At 48.1% G+C, this 21,160-nt stretch overlaps 1 protein-coding gene across 5 annotated transcripts in view; it reads right to left on the bottom strand.

Moving 5' to 3' along the window:
- The window catches only part of LOC117363217 (DNA repair protein complementing XP-G cells-like), a 650,515-nt gene that overhangs the window by 80,803 nt on the left and 548,552 nt on the right, over window positions 1–21,160 (bottom strand). For all 5 annotated transcript variants that reach the window (XM_033950644.1, XM_033950648.1, XM_033950643.1 and 2 more), the window contains one exon: window positions 1,937–2,137. In XM_033950644.1, the coding sequence (XP_033806535.1) occupies window positions 1,937–2,137 (201 nt within the window). The remainder of the gene's footprint in view (window positions 1–1,936; window positions 2,138–21,160) is intronic.

The raw sequence follows: 21,160 nt of genomic DNA, 5'->3' as shown, positions 1-21,160 counted from the left end.
AGATAGTGCATAGATTCCCAGTAGAAGACCGATCCTGGACAAATCCAACCTGAGGATCCACTATGATGATGGCAAAATCCTTGCCAGATGGTTGGCCAATAATTTAGCGAAAAACTTCGCTTCAGCATTTAAAAGGGATATGGGGCGGTAAGAGGAGGCCTGTAACAGATCCTTCTGAGGCTTAAGCAAAACAATAATCTGAGCCATCTGAAGAGAAGGCGGAAGAGCCCCATCTCGTACCACACCATTAAACATGTCAACCAGAACTGGAGCGATGTCCACAAGCAGAAGTCGATAAAACTCGTTCCAAAAGCCATTGGACATGTGTCTTTCACTGTAATAATTTATTTTATTTAAACATTCTCTGTATTTTTTTATCACACCATATATATATGCTCATTTGCCTATTCCTAAGCCAAGGAAGCTGCCCATTAATTATGTTACCAGTGCTAAAATCAGACAGGCAGGACTGAATAGAGATGGGATAGCACAGAAGAACAGAATACTTATTCCAAGCCACTATAATCCCTTTTATAAACCATCTGTTAATTCTCCTGTAAAACCTCTGGTCAGGCAATCTAACACAGCAAGGGTTAAGGAAAGGGGTGGAGCTGACAGGCAGAACGTGGTTAGAGCATCAGTGAAGGTTCCCTAGCAGCCAGCTGAGAACACACCCAAGCAATCAGGAACCTGGAGGGAAGGACATTCCTCACAGATCAGGGAACTGAAGGCTAGGAGCTCCGTCTTACTGCCTTCGGCTAAGAAACCCCCTGTTCTACAACACTTCCATACTGACAAAACTCTGCTTCTTAAGCAGAGGCTAATTGTAAGGGAAAAGATCCATGAGCAGGGCTGGCCTAATGCTGTTCCAGAGGATAGCTTGTACCCAGCTTCAGAGAGTGAGGAGTCCCGTATGGAAGTAGAAGGAAATGTCTCTGAGGGAGATGAAATGGACCTCAGCCCTGAAGCTTTAGACTATATGTCTGAATGCAGCATGAGTCAGTAAGGTACTGTGTGGGGGAAGGGAATGAAAGTTTGTTCTATAACAAAGGTCTAAAGTACTTAAAAGAAACATTTCTGTCCTTAGGAGGGACTGTATAATGAATGAGAGTTTGATGTGTGAATGTGAGGATTGCCTAATAGCAGAAATTAAACCAGAATCCCTGTATGCAAGCAAAGCATAGTGAGTGGATTCAGTGACCTGACATTTCACATTCCTGATAGTGGGAACTTTTGGGAAGGGAATCTTAGACCATTAAAACAAGAGTGGATGGTTCCCAGCCCACTGCCCAGAAATAAGAAGGGTCAGTGGGATATTCATACTTCAGGCAGTCTGGTGGGGAGAACTTCCTGAAGAAACAGGGGGGGCTCAATACAGTAATTGTGCCAAGCCTAGGAGGCATGGAGCTAAAGCCCAGGGCCAGCTGGTCTTCGGGGCTTTTGTATATAAGTTCGTGAAACCAGAATGCTGCCCAGAATTGTGCAAAGCATGGCAGCTGAATTGTGAGAAAGAAACCCTGGTTTAAAGGAAAATGTTTTGTTTTGTTTTTTCCTTTCCTGATTGAAGCAAGGACTTGCTGTAAAAGGAGAACTTTGTTTGTGATAAACCTTTTCCAGGCATCATCAGCCGGTGTAGCTGTATCAGGACTAGTGCAAACTGAACTGGATAATAAAACTTGGAACTGGAAATTATTGGTGAAAAGTTTTTTTTTCTCTGCTGTGCTTATTCCAGAGTGGTTCTCCAAAGAGCCTTGTGCCTGGGACGGGAGCTGGGTTGCCAGCGCTAGGTTTACTCCTTGCCCAGTCACAATATATATACATACATACACACACACAATAATTAACACTGTCAAATAGGAATCTGTTTTTACATAAAAAAATTTCATTCATAAAATTGGGTGACAAGCTGGCATTAACAGTGGAACTGAAAGGATATTCTTTAATCTGCTCAAGGTCAGGTCTTCCCCACGAGAATATTCCATGGGAGTCATCCACAACAGGTTTTAGGTAAGCCTCTGCTACTGCCATCTTTGGAAAACCTGGAGAAAGTTCAAGTTTATACAGTTTCTTTTTCACTTTGGTGTCATGGGGATTGGGTTTCATTTTCTTAGTGTTTTGAGCTTCAGTCCACCACTTTCTGAAAAACAAAGACAAGGAGTAATAGCCAGAGGATTACACCATGCCAGTGTAGAGAAGGCATTTTTATTTTATTTTTCTACTTATTTAAATATTTAGCCTATCCCAACATAAGTTCCAGGCATGTTACAATCAACCTATACCAAAGTTAGGTATAACATACATACACACAAAAAAAAAACAACCCCCCCCCCAAAAAAAAAATAACCCCAAACCCCACTCATAAATAACTCCAGCTCACCTACAACACAACCAATTACTAATCATTTCTGAAAAGTAAGCCATGTTTAAAACTGCCACAAGGACCAGGGAAGATTATTCCACAAACTAGGAAAACCAATAGAGCAGTCACAAGATGTGCTGCAGCTAAATGCATCACTCCCAACCTAGGGATCACATATTTGATTCACACAGATATAGTTTAAATGATTAAGGTGCCTATTAATTGCAGTGTCTTAGGTGGTTAATGTAGGTTGTAAAGTTATTAAATGATTACATTTGTGTTAAAATTGCTAATGTTTAGTAAATGTTAAATTGTACATTAAACACCTATCCTGGGATTTCATTTATTGTGAACATAGAAACATGATGGCAGATAAAGGCCAAATGGCCCATTCAGTCTGTCCATCCGCAATAACCATTATCTCTTCCTCTCTCTAAGAGATTCCACGTGCCTATCCCAGGCTTTCTTGAAATCAGACACAGTCTCTGTCTCCACCAACTCTACCAGGAGACTGTTCCACGCATCTACCACCCTTTCAGTAAAAAAGTATTTCCTTAGATTACTCCTGAGCCTAACACCTCTTAACTTCATCCTATGCCAAATCATGAAAGTGATATAAGCCAAATTCAAAAATATCCAGATTTAAAGAAAAACAAAAAGAAGACATAATACAAAAAGGAAGAAGAGAAGCTTGCACAACATAGTAATCCATAAGATAAAAACGGAAAAAAAAGGTTAACGGAAGATACTGTACAAGAATAGCTGGGGTTCATAATTACCAACTAAGATACAAAAGCCTGCTTGAAAAGCCAAGCCTTCAGATTAACATTGAATTTAAGACAAGATGATATGGAGCAAGGATAAAGTGGAAGGTTATTCCAGAGAACTAAATGCAAAAAGCCAATTCAAGAGAGGTTCAAGATGCAGCTGAACCACAATAGAGATTACCAAACAGTCAGAATTAGCTGATCTAAATATAAGAGAACAATACACCTGAAGAGTCAAAAGCAAAAGGTTGTATCAGATCCTGAAAGCAACCAGAAGGCAATGTTATTTAAAGAGTTAAGGAGAAACATGATCATATTTTTGGGCTTTGAAAATAAGTATAACTGCAATATTTTGAATGAGATGTAGGTGCTGGATTTGATAGGCTGGATGGATCACAATAATTGAGTCACAATAATCTAATTGCCATAGCACGAGGGCAGAGACCAAAATACAGGTAGCTCTAGGATCAAGGAAAGATCTGATCTGAGGAGCCAATATGGCAGAGCCGCAAAACATGACTTTTGAAGGATCTCAGAGATATCATTTGAGAAGGAAAGCTCAGAGTCGAACATTACTCTCAAGGATGAAATAGACTTCCTGACAGGGATTAACACTTCATTTAAGCAGGGATGAAAGAAAGAGGGAGAAAGCTGCTAAGAAACCAAATGGCCTTGCATTTGTGGGGCTAAAATGAAAGCTTATTGCTTAAACCAATGAGGAAACTTGTATTAAGCTCAGCCACGTTATTAGCAGAACACTTCCAAAATAAAATTACTAATGCAAGAGCTACCCTCAATGATTCCTCTACCCATCCTAACGAATTCACAATTCTCCCCACAGATAGAGATTCTACTGCAGCAGACAGAATATGGTCTCAATTCCCCAACATTCAATGGCCCGAATTCAACAAATACTACAAAAAATACAGCCATGCATCCTGTGACCTCAACAACTGTCCACCATATCTCCTAAAAACATCCACCACAAAATTCCGCGCTCTTCTTCTAAACTGGATACAAATCTCGCTCATAAACGGAAACTACCCAACCAACCTCAGCGAAATCATCATCACCCCGATCCTCAAAGACCCCAAAGGACCGATAGACCAAACAGCTAACTACAGACCCATTGCCTCTATTCCACTCTATGAGTACAGAATGTCAGGTGCAAGTCTGGGAAAAAGTGTACAAGAAAGGGATCTGGGTGTACTGATAGATAGGACCCTGAAGCCGTCAGCACAATGCGCGGCAGCGGCAAAGAAGGCAAATAGAATGTTGGGCATGATAAAGAAAGGAATCTCGAGTAGATCGGAGAAAGTTATAATGCCGCTTTATAGGGCAATGGTCAGACCCCACTTGGAATACTGCGTCCAACATTGGTCTCCCTACCTAAAGAAGGATATAAAACTGCTGGAGAGGGTGCAGAGACGAGCAACCAAACTAGTGAAGGGTATGGAGAAACTGGTATATGAGGATCGACTTAAAACACTGGGATTGTTCTCCCTTGAGAAAAGGAGACTGCGTGGGGATATGATCGAGACCTTCAAAATACTGAAAGGAATCGACAAAATAGAGCAGAGAAGATTATTTACATTGTCCAATCTGACACGGACAAGAGGACATGAAATGAAGCTAAGGGGGGACAAGTTCAGGACTAATGTCAGAAAGTTCTGCTTCACACAGAGAGTGGTTGGCATCTGGAATACTCTCCCAGGGGAGATTATTGCAGAATCGACAGTCCTAGGCTTCAAAAGCAAACTAGATGCATATCTCCTTGAGAGAGGCATATAAAGTATGGTTGGCTATAAAATAAACCAGGTGTATACCTGGCAGGGCCTCCGCGTGTGCGGATCGCCGGACTTGATGGACCGAAGGTCTGATCCGGAGATGGCGCTTCTTATGTTCTTATGTCAAAATAATAGAAGGACTAGTTGCCAAATTCCTCTCCAATTACCTAGAAAACCAAAACATACTCCATCCCACGCAATCCGGCTTCAGAAACAACTTCAGCACAGAAACACTACTAGGATCTCTCCTGGACACAGCCAGACAACATCTCAGCACAGGAAAAAAAAATGATGCTCATACAACTAGACCTGACTGCTGCATTCGACTTGGTGGACCATAACATACTACTACAAATCCTAGATACAATAGGTATCACAGATAAAGTACGGTTTGAAGGATTCCTTAAATCAAGAACCTATAGAGCAGGGGTGTCCAACCTGCGGCCCAAGGGCCGCATGCGGCCCTGTGAAGTATTTTGTGTGGCCCCGGTTGAGGGCGATGTACCGTAGTGTTTTCCTCTGCTGTCCCCAAGTGTTTACCATCTTGCCGGCTCCTTCCTCTGTCTTGCTGCAGCGTTTGTGTTTGTGCGGCCCCAGAAAAAGTTTTTTCGGCCAGTGCGGCCCAGGGAAGCCAAAAGGTTGGACACCCTTGCTAAAGAGTAAAATCAGACAAAGAAAAATCTGAACCTTGATCAAATCCCTGCGGAGTTCCCCAAGAATCCCCTCTATCACCGACTCTCTTCAACCTCTATACAGCCTCCCTCAGCTCACACCTGGACAAACAAGGCACAACCTCCTACAGCTATACAGATGACATTACCATTCTCATACCCTTTGATCAACCAAAACTCTCCATGACAAACACAATACACCAAACACTAAAATCAGTAGGAACCTGGATGAAAGATCACAAACTGAAATTGAACTAAATTCATCCTCCTAGAAAACAACAAAATACCAACTATAACGAACATTGAAATCAACGCATTCAACTACCCCATTCAAGCCACCCTAAATTACTAGGAATAACAATCGACAGATGCTGCACCATGCAACCGCAAAAAAATAAAACAATACAAAAATCATTCTCAGTCATAAGAAACTTAAGACAAATTCAGAAATTCTTCGGAAAAAAACACAATTCCAGCTCATAGTTCAGTCCCTAATACTAGGCCTACTTGACTACTGTAACATCCTCTATCTCCCTTGCCCTGCAACTATAACAAAACAACTACAAACTATCCAAAACACAGCACTAAGACTCATCTACTCATTGAAGAAACATGACCACATTACAGAAGCATATCTCAAATCACATTGGCTTCCAATACCAGCAAGAATACAATTTAAATTCTACTGTCTACTATTTAAGACTTTATACGGAGACAGTTCAATCTACCTGAATAACCATCTCATCCACAACACCTCAAACAGACATAGGAAAACTCACAGCCCTTTCTCATACCCCCAATTAAGGAGGTCAAACAGAAAAACTATATGATGGCCTCCTGGCCACTCAAGCAGCCATACTAGACAACCAAATTGCCAATCTACTGATGGCATCCCTCAACTACAAGACTTTTAGAAAAGAAATAAAGACCATGCTTTTCAAGAAAGCCCTGAAAAAAGAAATAACACCGCAAGTTTCAATCACCACCTCTCACTAAAGCCAACTACCCCAAACAAATAACCATACTTATTTCTTACTCTCTTTGAAAATGACCAAACTTCTTTTTTTTTTTGGTAAGTTCTTGTTGTAATACATCCTTGATAATTCTTTTGTGATCCGCCTTGAACTGCAAGGTAATGGCGGAATAGAAATCCCTAATGTAATGCAATGTAATGTAATGTAATGTAAGCTATTGATAAGGGAAACCTAAAATGAATGATTCCAGTATTATGAGGTATGAGCAATAGAGATAAGAAGAGAGTCCAAATTGCTGGACAAAAGTAGCAAAAGGAGCTAGAAAAATGTTAGAGAGTAGGGGCTAGAATGTATCCATTAGAAACTACATAAGAGAGATGAAAGTTTCATACAGCACAATCATTGAATGGAAATTGAAAGGTATAAGCTATAAAATAGGAATGAAACCAATTGAGTGTTGTGCCCTTGTAATGCCTGCATCATGGAGTTGGATTAAGGGAAGAGTATGATTGACAGTGTGAAAGCCAGAACTCAAATTAGAGAATAGCATGGTGACAGAATTTATCAATGTTCTCGTCCCTGTGGATAACCCTATTTAAGGAGAGAGGGAAGAACCAGAGTATGAATGGGCACAATCACTGACCCTTAAGCCTTGCACTGAAGAATACTGGTGTAGAAGGACTGAGGTTGAGATAGACACTAAATAATGACACTGGATGGTTTCCTGTGGTTATCAGCGGGGATGGGAACAGTGATTAATTCTGTTACCATGTCATTCTCTAACTCAAATCTAATTGAATCAAGAGAACATCCTTGTATGAGTCTAGATAGCAGATAAAATAATTTAACAAGATGAGCAAAATCCTAATTGGTAAGGATGAAGAAAGTTATTTCTGTTTGTGACAGGATGAAGATCCTTTCACTGGCCAGCAGAGGGAATTCTCAGCAGTGGAAATGGAGTTCATTTGCATATAAGGTCCTGCAAAGGTACCTTGGAGCTGTCCATTCACCCTGAGCATAAAAAGGTGTTGAAAAGATCAGTTCCAGCACAGAGAGCTGAGGAAAACAAGAGCTCCTTTGGGAGCTTGAGTGATCATCAAGGGGAGGAATGTTGGCTTTGGCCTAACCCTCGGTAAGCCTCACTTAGAAAGGCATGTCTACTAGAACTTGGGGTGATCTGAGAGGGTTAAGCTTGATGATCAGCAGAGGGCCTGGTGGAGAGAGACTTCAGGGAAGGATATCCGGAAGAAACGACTGAGTGACTGGAAGAATCCTCAGGGAGAAACTAAGTGACTGGGAGAGTCCTCCAGAAGTGTATCTGAAAGAAGAGACTGAGCAACTGGGAAAGTCCTCAGTGAGAGTGCCTGAGGGACTGGGAGAGTCCTCAGGAAGTGTCTGGTGTCTGGAGGGTCCTTGGAGGAATCAGCATACTGGTGGAGTCCTGGCTGAGAGTGGCTGGTGGAGCAACTGGTGGTGACTAGCAGAGGAATCAGAGTGACTGGTTGGGACCAGAGACTAGAGGGACTGGTGGTGTCCGGAACTGGTGAGGACCCAAGAGGCCGGCAAGCAGAGTGACTGGTAGTGGCCCCAGAACAAGTGACCAGTAGTGATGAGAGGGACTAGCTGTCTGAATATCCAGAGATGACTGGCAATAACTGGAGTGAGTGACCTGTGGGACTGGTGGAGGCTGGAGTGATCTTTGGCAGCCAAAGAGATCAGGGAAGTGTGTGGAGGAACCTGGTCATGTTTTTAGAAGTGTATGTGAGGTCTGTGTAGAACAGGGATCTCAAAGTCCCTCCTTGAGGGCCGCAATCCAATCGGGTTTTCAGGATTTCCCCAATGAATATGCATTGAATGAAAGCAGTGCATGCACATAGATCTCATGCATATTCATTGGGGAAATCCTGAAAACCCGATTGGATTGCGGCCCTCAAGGAGGGACTTTGAGACCCCTGGTGTAGAAGAACTGAAGTCTGTGTAGAAGAACTGGAAGGAGGAACGCAGAATACCAGAGGAGCTTGGAAGTTACGAAGTGATGGATGATGACTGTTCAGCCTGTTCATACCAGTCCAGAGTTGCTTTACTTACATAAGAGCATAAAAATTGCCATACTAGGACAGACTTAAGGTCCATCATGCCCAGTATCCTGTTTCTAACAGTGGCCAACCCAGGTACCAAATACCTAGCGAGATCCCAAGTAGCAAAACAGATTATATGCTGCTAATCCTAGAAATAAGCAGTGGATTTCTCCAAGCCATCTCAATAATCTCTTTTAGAAAATTATCCAGGGGGGCGTGGCTTGGCTGCGAGTCAAAATGGAGGGCTAGTCTGTGAGCTCCTACTCTAAATGTCGTTTTTAAAGGATATTTGAAGGTTTTTCTAATCCAACTCGTTTTTGGTTTTTTTTTTGCTGTCTCTGTTAGGACAGGGCAGCAGAAACTTATAGCACATTAAAGAAAATACTAGCCACGTTGTCACTGAGCTGAAATCGGGAAGTGAATGGAGGATTTATGCTCTTCCTCTGCATTTTCAGGGTTCCGAATAGCCTTTCAGAGTTGGGCTTCAGGTTTCCTGTTTAGGTTTAGAGTAGGAGTGTGATTGGGAAAGAGGCTTGAATTGAAGTGAAGTTTAAATGGAGGAAAATAAAAAAGCCCTGAGCTGTATAAAGCAGGTAGAACATTGAAATTCCATGAATGGCAGTTGTGACAGTTTGAGATGTTAAAAATTGTATTTGGCTGGCTTTTTTTTTTTAAAGTTCAATAAGTTTTATTTGTTTTCAAACAGTGTATAGAAAAGCATTAGACAAAAGAGAAAATGTCACATAGGAGCAACATCAAGCAAAGTTAGTAGAACAATATAGAGCAACTCACAGCAGTCTATATCTTAACACTTAAGAAACAAAGCTGTATACAGAGTTATAATACAGAAACGTTAGCACAATATTTCTCTAATGGAGTCCAAATACATGTTACATAACATGTTACATCTTTCAGCATTGATTTTTTTCATATCTGGCAGTTAAGCACATATAATTCCACCATACATTATACTCCACATTAGCCAGCTTTTTCCAACTGTGAAAAATATTCTGTAGAGCTAGCGCAGTCAAAATACGAAAGAGCTGAGCTCCAGAGTAGTCATATAGGCAGGAACATACAGGGTCACCAAACAGTATAAGAGAGAAGTCAATGGGTTGACTAAAAGAAAAAATGTCTGAAATTGAGGACCAGACACGGCTCCAGTAAGTGCGGAGCAGAGGACAGTGGAAAAGCAAATGGTCCAGAGGACCAGGATGAACAGTAGAAGACCAACAATTGGAAGACGTGTTGGCATTAATTTTATTAGAAAGAACAGGTGTTCAAGTGGTTCTATGTAGCAGGAAATAAAGTGATTGAAGTAAAGAAGCTGACTTAAGAGATTTGAAGAAATGTAACCAGATATGGCAGTGGTGATCCATGTGGGAACTAACAACGTGAGCAAAAGGAAGTATTGAAGGACCAGTTCCGGATGCTAGGAAAGAAGCTGAAGACCAGAACGCAGAGGGTAGCATTCTCAGAGATCCTGCCGGTACCCAGGGCCGATGAGAACAGGCAGACAGAGCAGTCAACGCGTGGATGCGACACTGGTGTGAGGAAGAAGGATTTCATTTCGTGCGCTACTGGACGATGTTCTGGGGGAAGAACAAGCTATTCAGGAAGGATGGACTCCACCTCAGGGGAGACGGAATGAGGCTTCTTGCAAGCAACATCAGGAGAGAGATTGAGAAGTTTTTAAACTAGGAAGAAGGGGAAAGCCGACAGTCGACCGAAAGTCGATGGTTCGGGAAAGCACAGTTACTTACCGTAACAGGTGTTATCCAGGGACAGCAGGCATATATTCTCACATGTGGGTGATGTCATCTACGGAGCCCCGATGTGGACAGCTTTTTTCAAGCAAACTTGATTGAAGATTTAAGTTTGCTCTGCTGCTCCATGCATGCGTGCCTTCCTGCTCCACTAGAGGGCGCATCCCTTCCTCGTGGTCTCCAGTTCACATAACCAGCTAAGAAGCCAACCTCGGGGAGGCGGGCGGGTTGTGAGAATATATGCCTGCTGTCCCTGGATAACACCTGTTACGGTAAGTAACCGTGCTTTATCCCAGGACAAGCAGGCATGATATTCTCACATGTGGGTGACCTCCAAGCTAACCAAAAAGGGCGGAGGGAAGTTGGCAGTTTAAGAAAATAGATTATGCAATACCGATTGGCCAAAACAGCCATCGCTCCTGGACAATGTATCCAGGCAGTAGTGGGAGGTGAAAGTATGAACCGAGGACCACGTGGCAGCCTTGCAGATTTCCTCAATGGGTGTGGACCGAAGCTGCCATCGCTCGGACTTTATGTCCCGTTACTTGACCATGCAGCGTGAGACCAGCCTGAGCGTAGCAAAAAGAAATACAAGCAGCCAACCAGTTGGACAAGGTGCGCTTATAAACTGGGCGACCCAACCGATTAGGGTCGAAGGACAAAAACAGTTGTGGAACTGTCCGATGAGATTGAGTGCGTTGAAGGTAAAAGGCCAACGCTCTCTTACAGTCAAGAGTGTGGAGCGCCACCTCTCCAGGATGAGAGTGGGGCTTGGGAAAAAACACTGGCAAGACAATGGACTGGTTGAGGTGGAAGTCAGACACCACCTTAGGCAAGAACTTAGGATGAGTGCGGAGAACCACCTTGTCATGATGGAATACAGTGAAAGGTGGGTCCGCCACCAGAGCCTGCAGTTCACTGACCCGCCGAGCGGAAGTGAGGGCGAGCAGGAAAATCACCTTCCAAGTGAGAAACTTAAGATGGCATTTGTCCAGCGGCTCAAACGGAGGTTTCATGAGTTGAGCCAGAACCACATTGAGATCCCAAACCACCGGGGGAGGTTTGAGAGGAGGGTGAACATTCAAAAGACCTTTCATGAAACGAGAAACTAAGGGATGGAATGAAAGGGCCTTCCCCTCCAGGGGCTGATGAAAGGCAGCAATCGCACTAAGATGTACTCGAATGGAGTTGGTCTTCAGGCCGGAGTGAGATAACTGAAGCAAATACTCCAGGACCAACGACACAAGGACCGACTCCGGGTCCTGGCGGTGAGAGGAGCACCAGGACGAGAATCTGGTCCACTTCTGGGAATAGCAGATTCTAGTCGAGGTTTTCCTCGAGGCCTCCAATATCTCCCTGACTGAGACACCGGAAGGGAAGTCAGGGGGAAAGAAACCAAGCAGTCAGATGTAGAGACTGAAGATTGGGATGTAACAGCGAATCCTGACTCTGCGATAGCAGAGAGGGAAACAGAGGCAGAAGCAGCAGATCCCTGGCACTGAGTTGAAGTAGAAGGGAAAACCAAGGCTGGTGCGGCCATCGAGGAGCAATCAAGATCAGAGTGGCTCGCACTGATTTGAGATGGACCAGTGTCCGCAGAATCAGAGGAAAAGGCGGAAACGCATACAGAAACCTTCCCTCCCAATCCAGGAGGAAGGCGTCGGCCTCTAGGTGGTCCGGGGAGTACATCCTGGAGCAGAAGTGAGGCAGTTTGTGATTGATGGGGGAGGCGAACAGATCTATCTGAGGAGTCCCCCACTTTTCGAACACCTGGTGCAAGGTCTGAGAGTGCAGTGACCACTCGTGAGGCTGGAGGAGGCGGCTGAGTCTGTCCGCCAGGCAATTCCGTTCTCCTTGTATGTACACCACTCGAAGGAAGATGTTGTTGGAGATCGCCCACTTCCAGAGGCGCAGAGCTTCCCGACAGAGGGACCATGACCCCGTTCCCCCTTGCTTGTTTACATAGTACATTGCCACCTGGTTATCGGTTCGGACGAGAACCACCCGGTCGTGGAGCAGATGTTGAAAAGCCACAGCGGCGAGGTAGATGGCCCGAAGTTCCAGCACGTTGATGTGGCAGCGACAGTCCTCTGCCGACCACATCCCTTGAGTGCGTAGGCCATCCAGATGGGCTCCCCAAGCGTTCTCCGACGAGTCCGTTGTGAGTACCTTGCTGTGTGGGGGGGCGAGGAAGAGCAAACCTTTGGAAAGATTTGAAGAGTCGGCCCACCAACGGAGCGATCATTGCAAGGAAGGAGTCACTGTCACGGGACAATCGATCGGGTCCCAGTCCTGGTGCCATTGAGAGGCCACGGTCCATTGAGGAATCCTCAGGTGGAGACGGGCAAAGGGTATGATGTGGACGGTAGAGGCCATGTGGCCCAGAAGAGTCATCATTTGCCGTGCTGATACCGAGGTCAGCAGCGAAATCCTTCGACTCAGACTTACTAACGCCTCTAGACGTGGAGGGGGGAGGAAGGAACGGAGGTGAACCGTGTCCAGCACGGCCCCGATGAACTGTAAGGACTGAGAGGGGCGCAGCTGGGATTTTGGAAAGTTTATCTCGAATCCCAGACCCTGAAGGTAAATAATAGTCTGTCGGGTCGCTGAGATAACCCCCTTCCTGGACGGGGCTTTGATCAGCCAGTCGTCCAGGTAGGGGAATACCTGAAAACCCTGAGAGCGTAAGGCAGCTGCGACCACCACGAGGCACTTCGTGAAGACTCGAGGTGATGATGCCAGGCCAAAGGGGAGAACTCAGTATTGTAGATGCAGGTCTCCCACCTGAAAACGCAGGAACTTGCGGTGAGCGGGATGCACTGGAACATGTGTGTAAGCTTCCTTCAGATCGAGGGAGCAGAGCCAATCGCCCTCGTCGATCAGAGGATAGAGAATCGGTAAGGAAAGCATTCAAAACTTTTCCCGCACCAGAAATTTGTTGAGTCGTCTCAAGTCTAGAATTGGGCGCAGGTCTCCCGTCTTCTTTGGCACCAGGAAGTAACGGGAGTAGAACCCTTTTCCCCGTTGGTCGGGGGGAACCACCTCCACTGCTCTCAGGCGAAGCAGGTCTCGAGCTTCTGAGAGAAGTAGGGGTAGCTGGGTCCGATTGGGAGGACAAACCCTTGGAGGGCTGTCTGGAGGAATCTCCCGAAAGTTGAGAGAGTATCCTGATGAGATCATGCCAAGGACCCATGCATCCGACGTGACTTGTTTCCAGCGTGGGTAAAAGGCTCGGAGGCGACCCCCGATGGGAAGGGTGTCTGGGTCTGTGGCGGAAGGGGCCAGCCCCCATCTGCGTATCCCGTCAAAAGGACGGGGATGGTTTTGCAGTCGCAGACGGCCGGGATTTGGGCGGAGCCCGATGGTGAGCTTGCGAACGTCGGGGTGGAGGCTGCGAGAAAGCGGGAGTAGATTTTTGTGGGTAGTGGCGCGGAGGGACCCTGAATGGCCTGGACGTGGGCAGTTTTGGCTTGGGCCGGACAAGGGAGGCAAACGAGCGTTCGTGTTCAGAAAGGCGTTTCGTGGCTGCCTCGATGGTATCATCAAACAGTTCTTTGCCCACACAGGGGAGGTTAGCCAACCGGTCCTGTAAGTTGGGGTCCATGTCGACCAGGCGCAACCAAGCTAGGCGGCGCATGGCGATAGCAAAGGCTGCCACCCTAGAGGAAAGTTCGAAGCCATCATAGGCCGCGTGGAATAAATGGAGGCGTAGGTTGGAGAACATCTCCAAAAGTAGGCCAAAGGCTCCTTGGCGGGAGGCCGGCAAGTCAGTCGCAAAGGCTCCCAGCAGTCCAATGAGGTGTTTCAGGTAGAACGTGAAGGTGAAGGTGTAATTTTGCACCCTAGAGGCCATCATTGAGTTCTGGTACAGTCTCCTGCCGAACTTGTCAAGGGTCCGACCCTCTTGACCTGGTGGGACAGCCGCCGAGACCCGGGAGGGGTGAGCCTTTTTTAAGGAAGATTCTACCAACAGCGATTGATGGGAGAGCAGCGGGTGTTCAAACCCCGGGCAGGGTACTGTACGATACTTGGACTCCATTTTGGAGGGGGCAGCCGTTACCATATAGGGGGTCTCCAGATTCCTGATGAAGGCCTGTTGGAGTACCGGGTTGAGCGGTAGGCGAAGGGACTCTCTGGGTGGTGATGGCATATCCAGCTCCGCCAGGTACTCCTTAGAGTATCTTGAGTCGGACTGGAGGTCTAAGTCCAGAGCGTGGCCCATGTCCTGGACAAAGCGAGTGAAGGAGGGGCGGGATGTTCCCGGAGCCCCATGTGGGGACGGTGAACGAGACCTCCGTCGGGCGGAGAAGGACGGGGAGGCTTCCCTCGAATATCGAGGTTCAAGCTCTGACCCGCGCTCCAAGACCGGGGAGACACTGCGAAAGTGTTCCGGGGTCGGGGACCTGCGTCGTCTCGAGGAGCCCCTCGGGGACGATGCCGGGGTACGAGGTACCAACCGATGTCGAGTCGGCGACCTGGACCCGGACTCCCTCGGCGAAAGCCTGGAACCTCGGTTCGGAGCCCCGGACCGAGGGGGTGTTAGGAGAATCTGAGGGTTGGAGAGTGATAGCTCCGCTACCTTTAGCGGTCCCGCACGAGGCGCCGGGGAACGGCCTCGTAGAGTGGGGGAACTCCGGGCCTTCTTTTTTTTTATATAAACTTTTTTATTCACCAACATGAATGATATACACAGAACCGAGAGAACACAATTATTTTCACAGTACAATGCCTCAATACGGAATATCATGGTAACACCCAACTAGAAATCCCAGATAATAGTGAGAGTCCAGGCCTGTACTCAGATAGCCTGGAGCCCTCCAAAACCAAACTAGAAACAACCCCCCAACCGCTCCAACCCAACACCCCCCACTCCCAAACCCCCACCCTCAACCCACTGGCAATATGGGGACAACTGGCTTCCGCAAGCGATTGACCACCTGGCTCTTTATCATAGGGGGCAAAGTATCCAAATAAGAAGCCCAAACGGACAGAAAAAGCTTGCTCCGAGATCCAGAAAACCGAGCGGACATGGACTCCCAGACCATTAAAAGATGCAATTTATTGCGCCAATACCAAATGGTGGGCGGGGAGTCCTGAAGCCAATGAGCAAGAATACATTTCATTCCCACAATATAACCCTTACGAATGAGCAGGCTATCACCTGCAGAAAGTCCGCCCAAATAGCCCTCCGCCATAAAAATAGTCCCTTCCACCGATGAGGGGAGCCGATAACCCACCAAAGATTCCAAATAACCTCGGACCTCCATCCAAAAGGCATAAATAGATGCACACACCCACACCCCATGAGCCAAAGAATTAGCAACCTGGTGACATTTCAGACAAATAGCCGTAGGAGCACATCCGAAATAAAAAGCCCGCTGCTGAGAGACATATCCCCGATGTAAAACCCGAAAGTGACATTCCTGAAGCTCGGCGCTCTGCACCACCCGAGGTATCCGGCGCACCAGAGGAGCCAAGGACGCCACCCGCGGGCGACATCCCAGGTCCCGGGCCCAAGACGTCAAAAGCCGCTGATAATCCCGCCGTGGCTGCAAAGCCACCAATCTACGATGAAATTGAGAGATAGAAAGCCAATCCCACTGAGCATCGAAGAAAAAGTCGCGTAAAGTGATAGCAAAAGACTGGGTCAATGAGTCCCTGGGCAAGGAGGCTGCATAATGCGAGAGCTGCATATAAGCAAACTGATCCGTCGCACCCAAAGACCAGGACGCCTGGAGAGTCAAAAAAGGAACAGCGCTACCATCCGTCTGTAGAAACTGCTCCAAAGTTCGGAGCCCCTTCCTCGCCCACCGTTTGAAAGCCACATTTTCCTGTCCCGGACTGAATGCCGCATTGCCCACTATGGGCAGCAGAACACAACTAAAAGGCGAGTGACCCCACAACTGAGAAACACATCTCCAAGCCCGACGAAGCGGCTCCACCAAGCAACTACGAGCCCCAGGCCCCAACCGCACCTTCCCATCCCATTGTAGAAGATAAGGCAGAGCCCACGGAAAAAAATAGTCAACCTCCAGCTCCCGATCGGTATGCTGAGAGCTAAGAAAAAGCCAATCCCGGACATGCCGAAGCAAGCAGGCCAAATTATACAGACGAATCGAGGGAAGACCCAATCCTCCCTGTGCCCAGGACCCCTGAAGAAAAGAACGATGCATTTTACCTTTCTTACCCCCCCAGCAAAATGAAATCATCGGTCTCTGAAGACCCAGGATATCTTTTTTCAAAAGAAAGAAAGGAAGCGTTTGCAAGACAAATAACCATTTCGGGAAGATAATCATGCGAAAAAGATGAACACGGCCCATCAAGGACAGAGGAAGATTCAACCAGCGCCGTAAAAGCCCCTTAGTTTCCTGCAACAAACGATCAACATTCAAACGGTAGAGCGCGGAGACATCCATAGACAACAAAATACCAAGGTACCTAAAAGAGGGTCCCGCCCAGCGCAAAGGAAACTCCGGCCCCCACTCCACCCGCAAAGAGTCCGGAGACGCCATAGCCTCCGACTTCTGCTTATTTAAACGGAAACCAGAAAAATCCCCATACTCACGAAAACACTCCAAAAGAGCGGGGAGGGAGGCCCGAGGATCCGTCAAATAGACCAAAAGGTCATCGGTAAAAGCCGCCAGTTTAAAGTGATGAGCCCCCACGACCATTCCCATGATGTCCGGGTTACCCTGCACATCCCGAATAAGAGGATCCAGGGTCAGGACAAATAACAAAGGTGAAAGGGGGCATCCCTGGCGAGTACCCCTACAAATTGGAAAGGGATCAGAAAGGGTATCATTGGCCCACACCCGGGCCACAGGGTTTGCATAAAGAGTCCGCACCGCCTGAATGAACCATGGGCCTAGACCGTACACTCGCAGGACCTCAAACATAAAGCCCCAATCCACCTGGTCAAAGGCCTTCTCGGCGTCAAAGCTGATTATCAAAGAAGGCACCTGATCCTGTGCAGTCCGCTCCAACGCCGCCAAAATACGGCGTACATTTTTAGCAATCGCGCGGCCCTTCACAAAGCCCACTTGCTGATCAGAAATAAGACTCGGGAGTACCAAGGCAAGACGGGTGGCCAAAACTTTAGCAAAAAGCTTAGCCTCAAAATTCAACAAAGAGATCGGCCTGTACGACTCGGGTCTATTCGAATCCTTCCCAGGTTTCAACAGAACAATAATCTGAGCTACATTCAAGTGGCGAGGAAGCTCCCCCAATCCGACCGCCTCGTTAAACACCGAGGCCAACAAAGGCGCCACCTCAGCTCGCAAGATCTTATAAAACTCACTACGTAGCCCATCCGGGCCAGGAGACTTACCCAAAGCGCTAGCCTGGATCTCCCGCTCAATCTCCCCTGCAGTAAACTCCGCCTCCAACTGCACCCGAGAGGAAGCGGAAATAGACGGGAGATCCCGACCAGCCAAATATACCCCCCCATCTAGCAGAGGGTCAGAGGGAGCAGCATACAGGTGCTCAAAGAAATCCCGCAACTCCCTGTTGATGTCTCCATCAGTATGCACTATCTCCGAGTTCCGCGTCTGCAGAGCAGCAATACGCGAACTACCCCGCTGCTGTCGAGCCAGCTTTGCAAGAAATTTACTACTCTTATTCGCAAAACGATAAAGATGATACCTATAATGCTCCATAGACCGACGAGCGTGTTGGTGTAACAGAGAATTAAGCGAACACTGAGCCTCCAGCAATCTAGCCCTATCCGGGAGTGCCCGGGTAGTGCCGTAGCGTCGACGGAGAGAAGAGACCAGTCTCTCCAGCCGAAGCAGCTCTCGCTTGCGCACTTTACGCTGAAAACTAGCATATGAAATAATCTCACCCCGAAGGACCGCCTTTGCCGTCTCCCAAGCCAACGAAGGAGTACCAAAATGAGCTGCATTTGTGTCCTGAAAAGAGCGCCACCGGGCTACCAGATGTTCATGAAATTTACTATCACGATAAAGGTGGCAAGGAAAGCGCCAACCACGAGGGGTCCCCGGAGTCCGAGATAACTGCCATACCAACGCCACCCAAGCATGGTCCGATACCTCTATAGGCCCCAGCGTAGACTCTACGATCTCTGCAAACAAAGAGCGGGAACAGAGAATATAGTCTATACGAGATAAGGAAGCATGGGCCCGAGAAACGTGAGTAAAATCCTTCTCCAAGGGATGCAAGACCCTCCAGGCGTCCACCAAGTCAAGGGAAGCACAAAGAATCGCAATTCCAGTAGCAGATTTCCGAGATTCCCTCCCCACCCCAGACGATCTATCCCAAAGAGGATCCGCCACCTCATTGAAATCACCCCCCACCAACAGGGGAACATCTCCATAGACCGACAAAAGGTCTGCTAAATGATGAAAAAAACCCACGCCCGGGCTATTGGGAGCATAAAGGTTGCAGAGAATATAAGGTTTAGAGTTCAAATTAACCGAGGCTATCACATACCTACCCTCCGGGTCCCTAATGACAGTCCGTACTACCAAATGAAGATGTTTACCCACCAAAATAGCCACTCCAGCCTTCTTACCCAACGCAGGGGAATCCAGGACATCCCCCACCCACCAGGTTCGCAGTTTGGCATGCTCCGCCGCAGTCAAATGCGTCTCCTGCAAAAAGGCCACGTCCGCCCGGCTCCTCCGCAGCTGTCGAAGCACCTTCTGTCGCTTTATTGGGGAATGAATGCCCCCCACGTTCCAAGATAATAACTTAAGGGACATAAAAATGAAACAAAAATACCCAACAAGGAATCAAAAAATTCAAAAGCCAAGGAAGAGGCGTCCCAGCAAGCCCCCTTCCTAAGGCCACTGCCATGCGGAAGCCAGTGCCAGCAGTCACCCCGAAACAAGAACAACAACCCTCCCCACCCCACCCTCCCCTCCCCCCCAAAACCAACCCACCCCCACCCACCACCCACCCCAACCCAACCCCCAAACCCAACCAGACCAGTCCTACCCCACTAGACTCCTCCCATCCCATCCACCCCAACCCTTCCGGTCCCCACAGGAACCCAATCACTACAGACGCCCCCTCCACAGAAACCCCCCCAAAATAGCAAAATAACTAGACAAACCCCAAAGAGCGACCTTGCAGAATTAGAACCCATCTCCCAATCTCAAGACATTCTCATATAAGGCCTCACTGGCCCAGGAAGGGCCCCCGACCCAAAGGAACCCAATCCCAGACCCCATCCACCCCCATATATCCCTTGAGGATGGTTACCACAAACCCCAAATCACATACTCAACAGGAACCACACAACCCCCACTCGAACTCCCCTCCCCCCCTCCTCACCCGTCGCATCATACACACCTCCAACCGCTCGTCCCCAAGCACGCACCACACCCCAGTCAACAAGCTCAACAACACCCGCTCCAGAGAGTGAATCAAGGCCACCGTCCTTCCAAAACAGCCTAGGCCGCCCAGGAGTAGAGAGAGGCCCTGGACACCCTCAATAATCACCCCACAAAACCAAGGGCCTGAGACAGCTTATAGCAAAAGCACAGAGGCTGAGCAGCACCCCCGTCAAGGACAGAAGTCCAACCAAGGTCCCAGCAAAATCCAAGAAGGAGTCCCAAGGTGTAGGCGAGCCAGAAGAAGGAGGAGCTCCGAAGACAGAAATCCAGCAAAAGTCCAGGGACTCCGCAACATCTGGAAGCACAAGATCCGAGCAGTGCCTCCCTCAAAGTCAGAGCCGCACCGGGCCATCCAAGGACCTAACAGAAGTCCAAGGAGGAGACCAGAGCTGCACCCAAGCCAGAAGAAAGCGTGTCCCCGAAGACCGGCATCCATCAAGCCGGACCAGCAGTAGAGGAGATCACACCAGCGGCACTAGTAGAAGGCAGGTCCACATTCCACGCATCCAGCATGTTTTGCGCCTCCGCTACGGTAGAACAAAACTGAGTAGTGCCATTGTGATGAACCCGCAACCTCGCAGGGTAGAGGAGGGCGAAGCGAACATGGCGGGCCGCCAATGTAGAACACACCGAAGCAAACGCCCGCCGTTGCTGAGCCACTTTTGTAGAATAGTCCTGAAAACAGAGCACCCTGCCGTTTTGATAGGTGAGAGCGCACTCGCCCCGAGCCGCCTGAAGAATAGACTGTTTGTGAGCATAGTTCAAGATCTTTGCTATTACCACCCGTGGCCGGGCCTGATGAGCTGAACTGAGACCCAGGCGATGCGCCCTCTCGATACGAAGCGGGCCGAGATCCGCAGGAAAGGTAACGGAGGCAGCTAACCAGGCTTCCAGCGTGCCTCTCAAGTCCCGCTCCGCCACAGCTTCTGGAAAGCCGATGAAACGCAAATTGGACCGGCGTGATCTATTCTCCAGGTCCTCAATGCGATCCTCGAGAGCAGAGATAAGGCGCTGATGTGTTGTCTGGGCATCCTCCACGTGCTGCAGTCTATCCTCCACATCGCTCACCCGCTGCTGGAACGCCGCCGCCTCCTGGCCCATAGCATCCAGCGAAGCCTGGACCACAGCCAGCTTGTGATCCAACGGCAGGAGCTTTTGTTCCAACACGTGCTCCATCGCCGCCGTAACTCCGGCCGTGATTTCAGCTATCCAACCGGCCCCCCCGTAGCTGCTCCAGGACTCGGCGGCGCCGCCATCTTGATTTCCCCTTGCTTGCCGCGGTCCTTTTCTCTGCGGGCCGACTTCAGCGACATACCACCGCAAAAGCGGCCCGAAACTCACTCACAGAGTCCGGAGGGGGGGAGATATCGGAGGGTCCGGTCCAAAGGCTCAATAGCCGGAG

This window comes from Geotrypetes seraphini, chromosome 6, assembly GCF_902459505.1.
Source record: "Geotrypetes seraphini chromosome 6, aGeoSer1.1, whole genome shotgun sequence".
NCBI classification, from domain to species: domain Eukaryota; kingdom Metazoa; phylum Chordata; class Amphibia; order Gymnophiona; family Dermophiidae; genus Geotrypetes; species Geotrypetes seraphini.
This window is presented reverse-complemented; position numbering and strand designations above follow the sequence as displayed.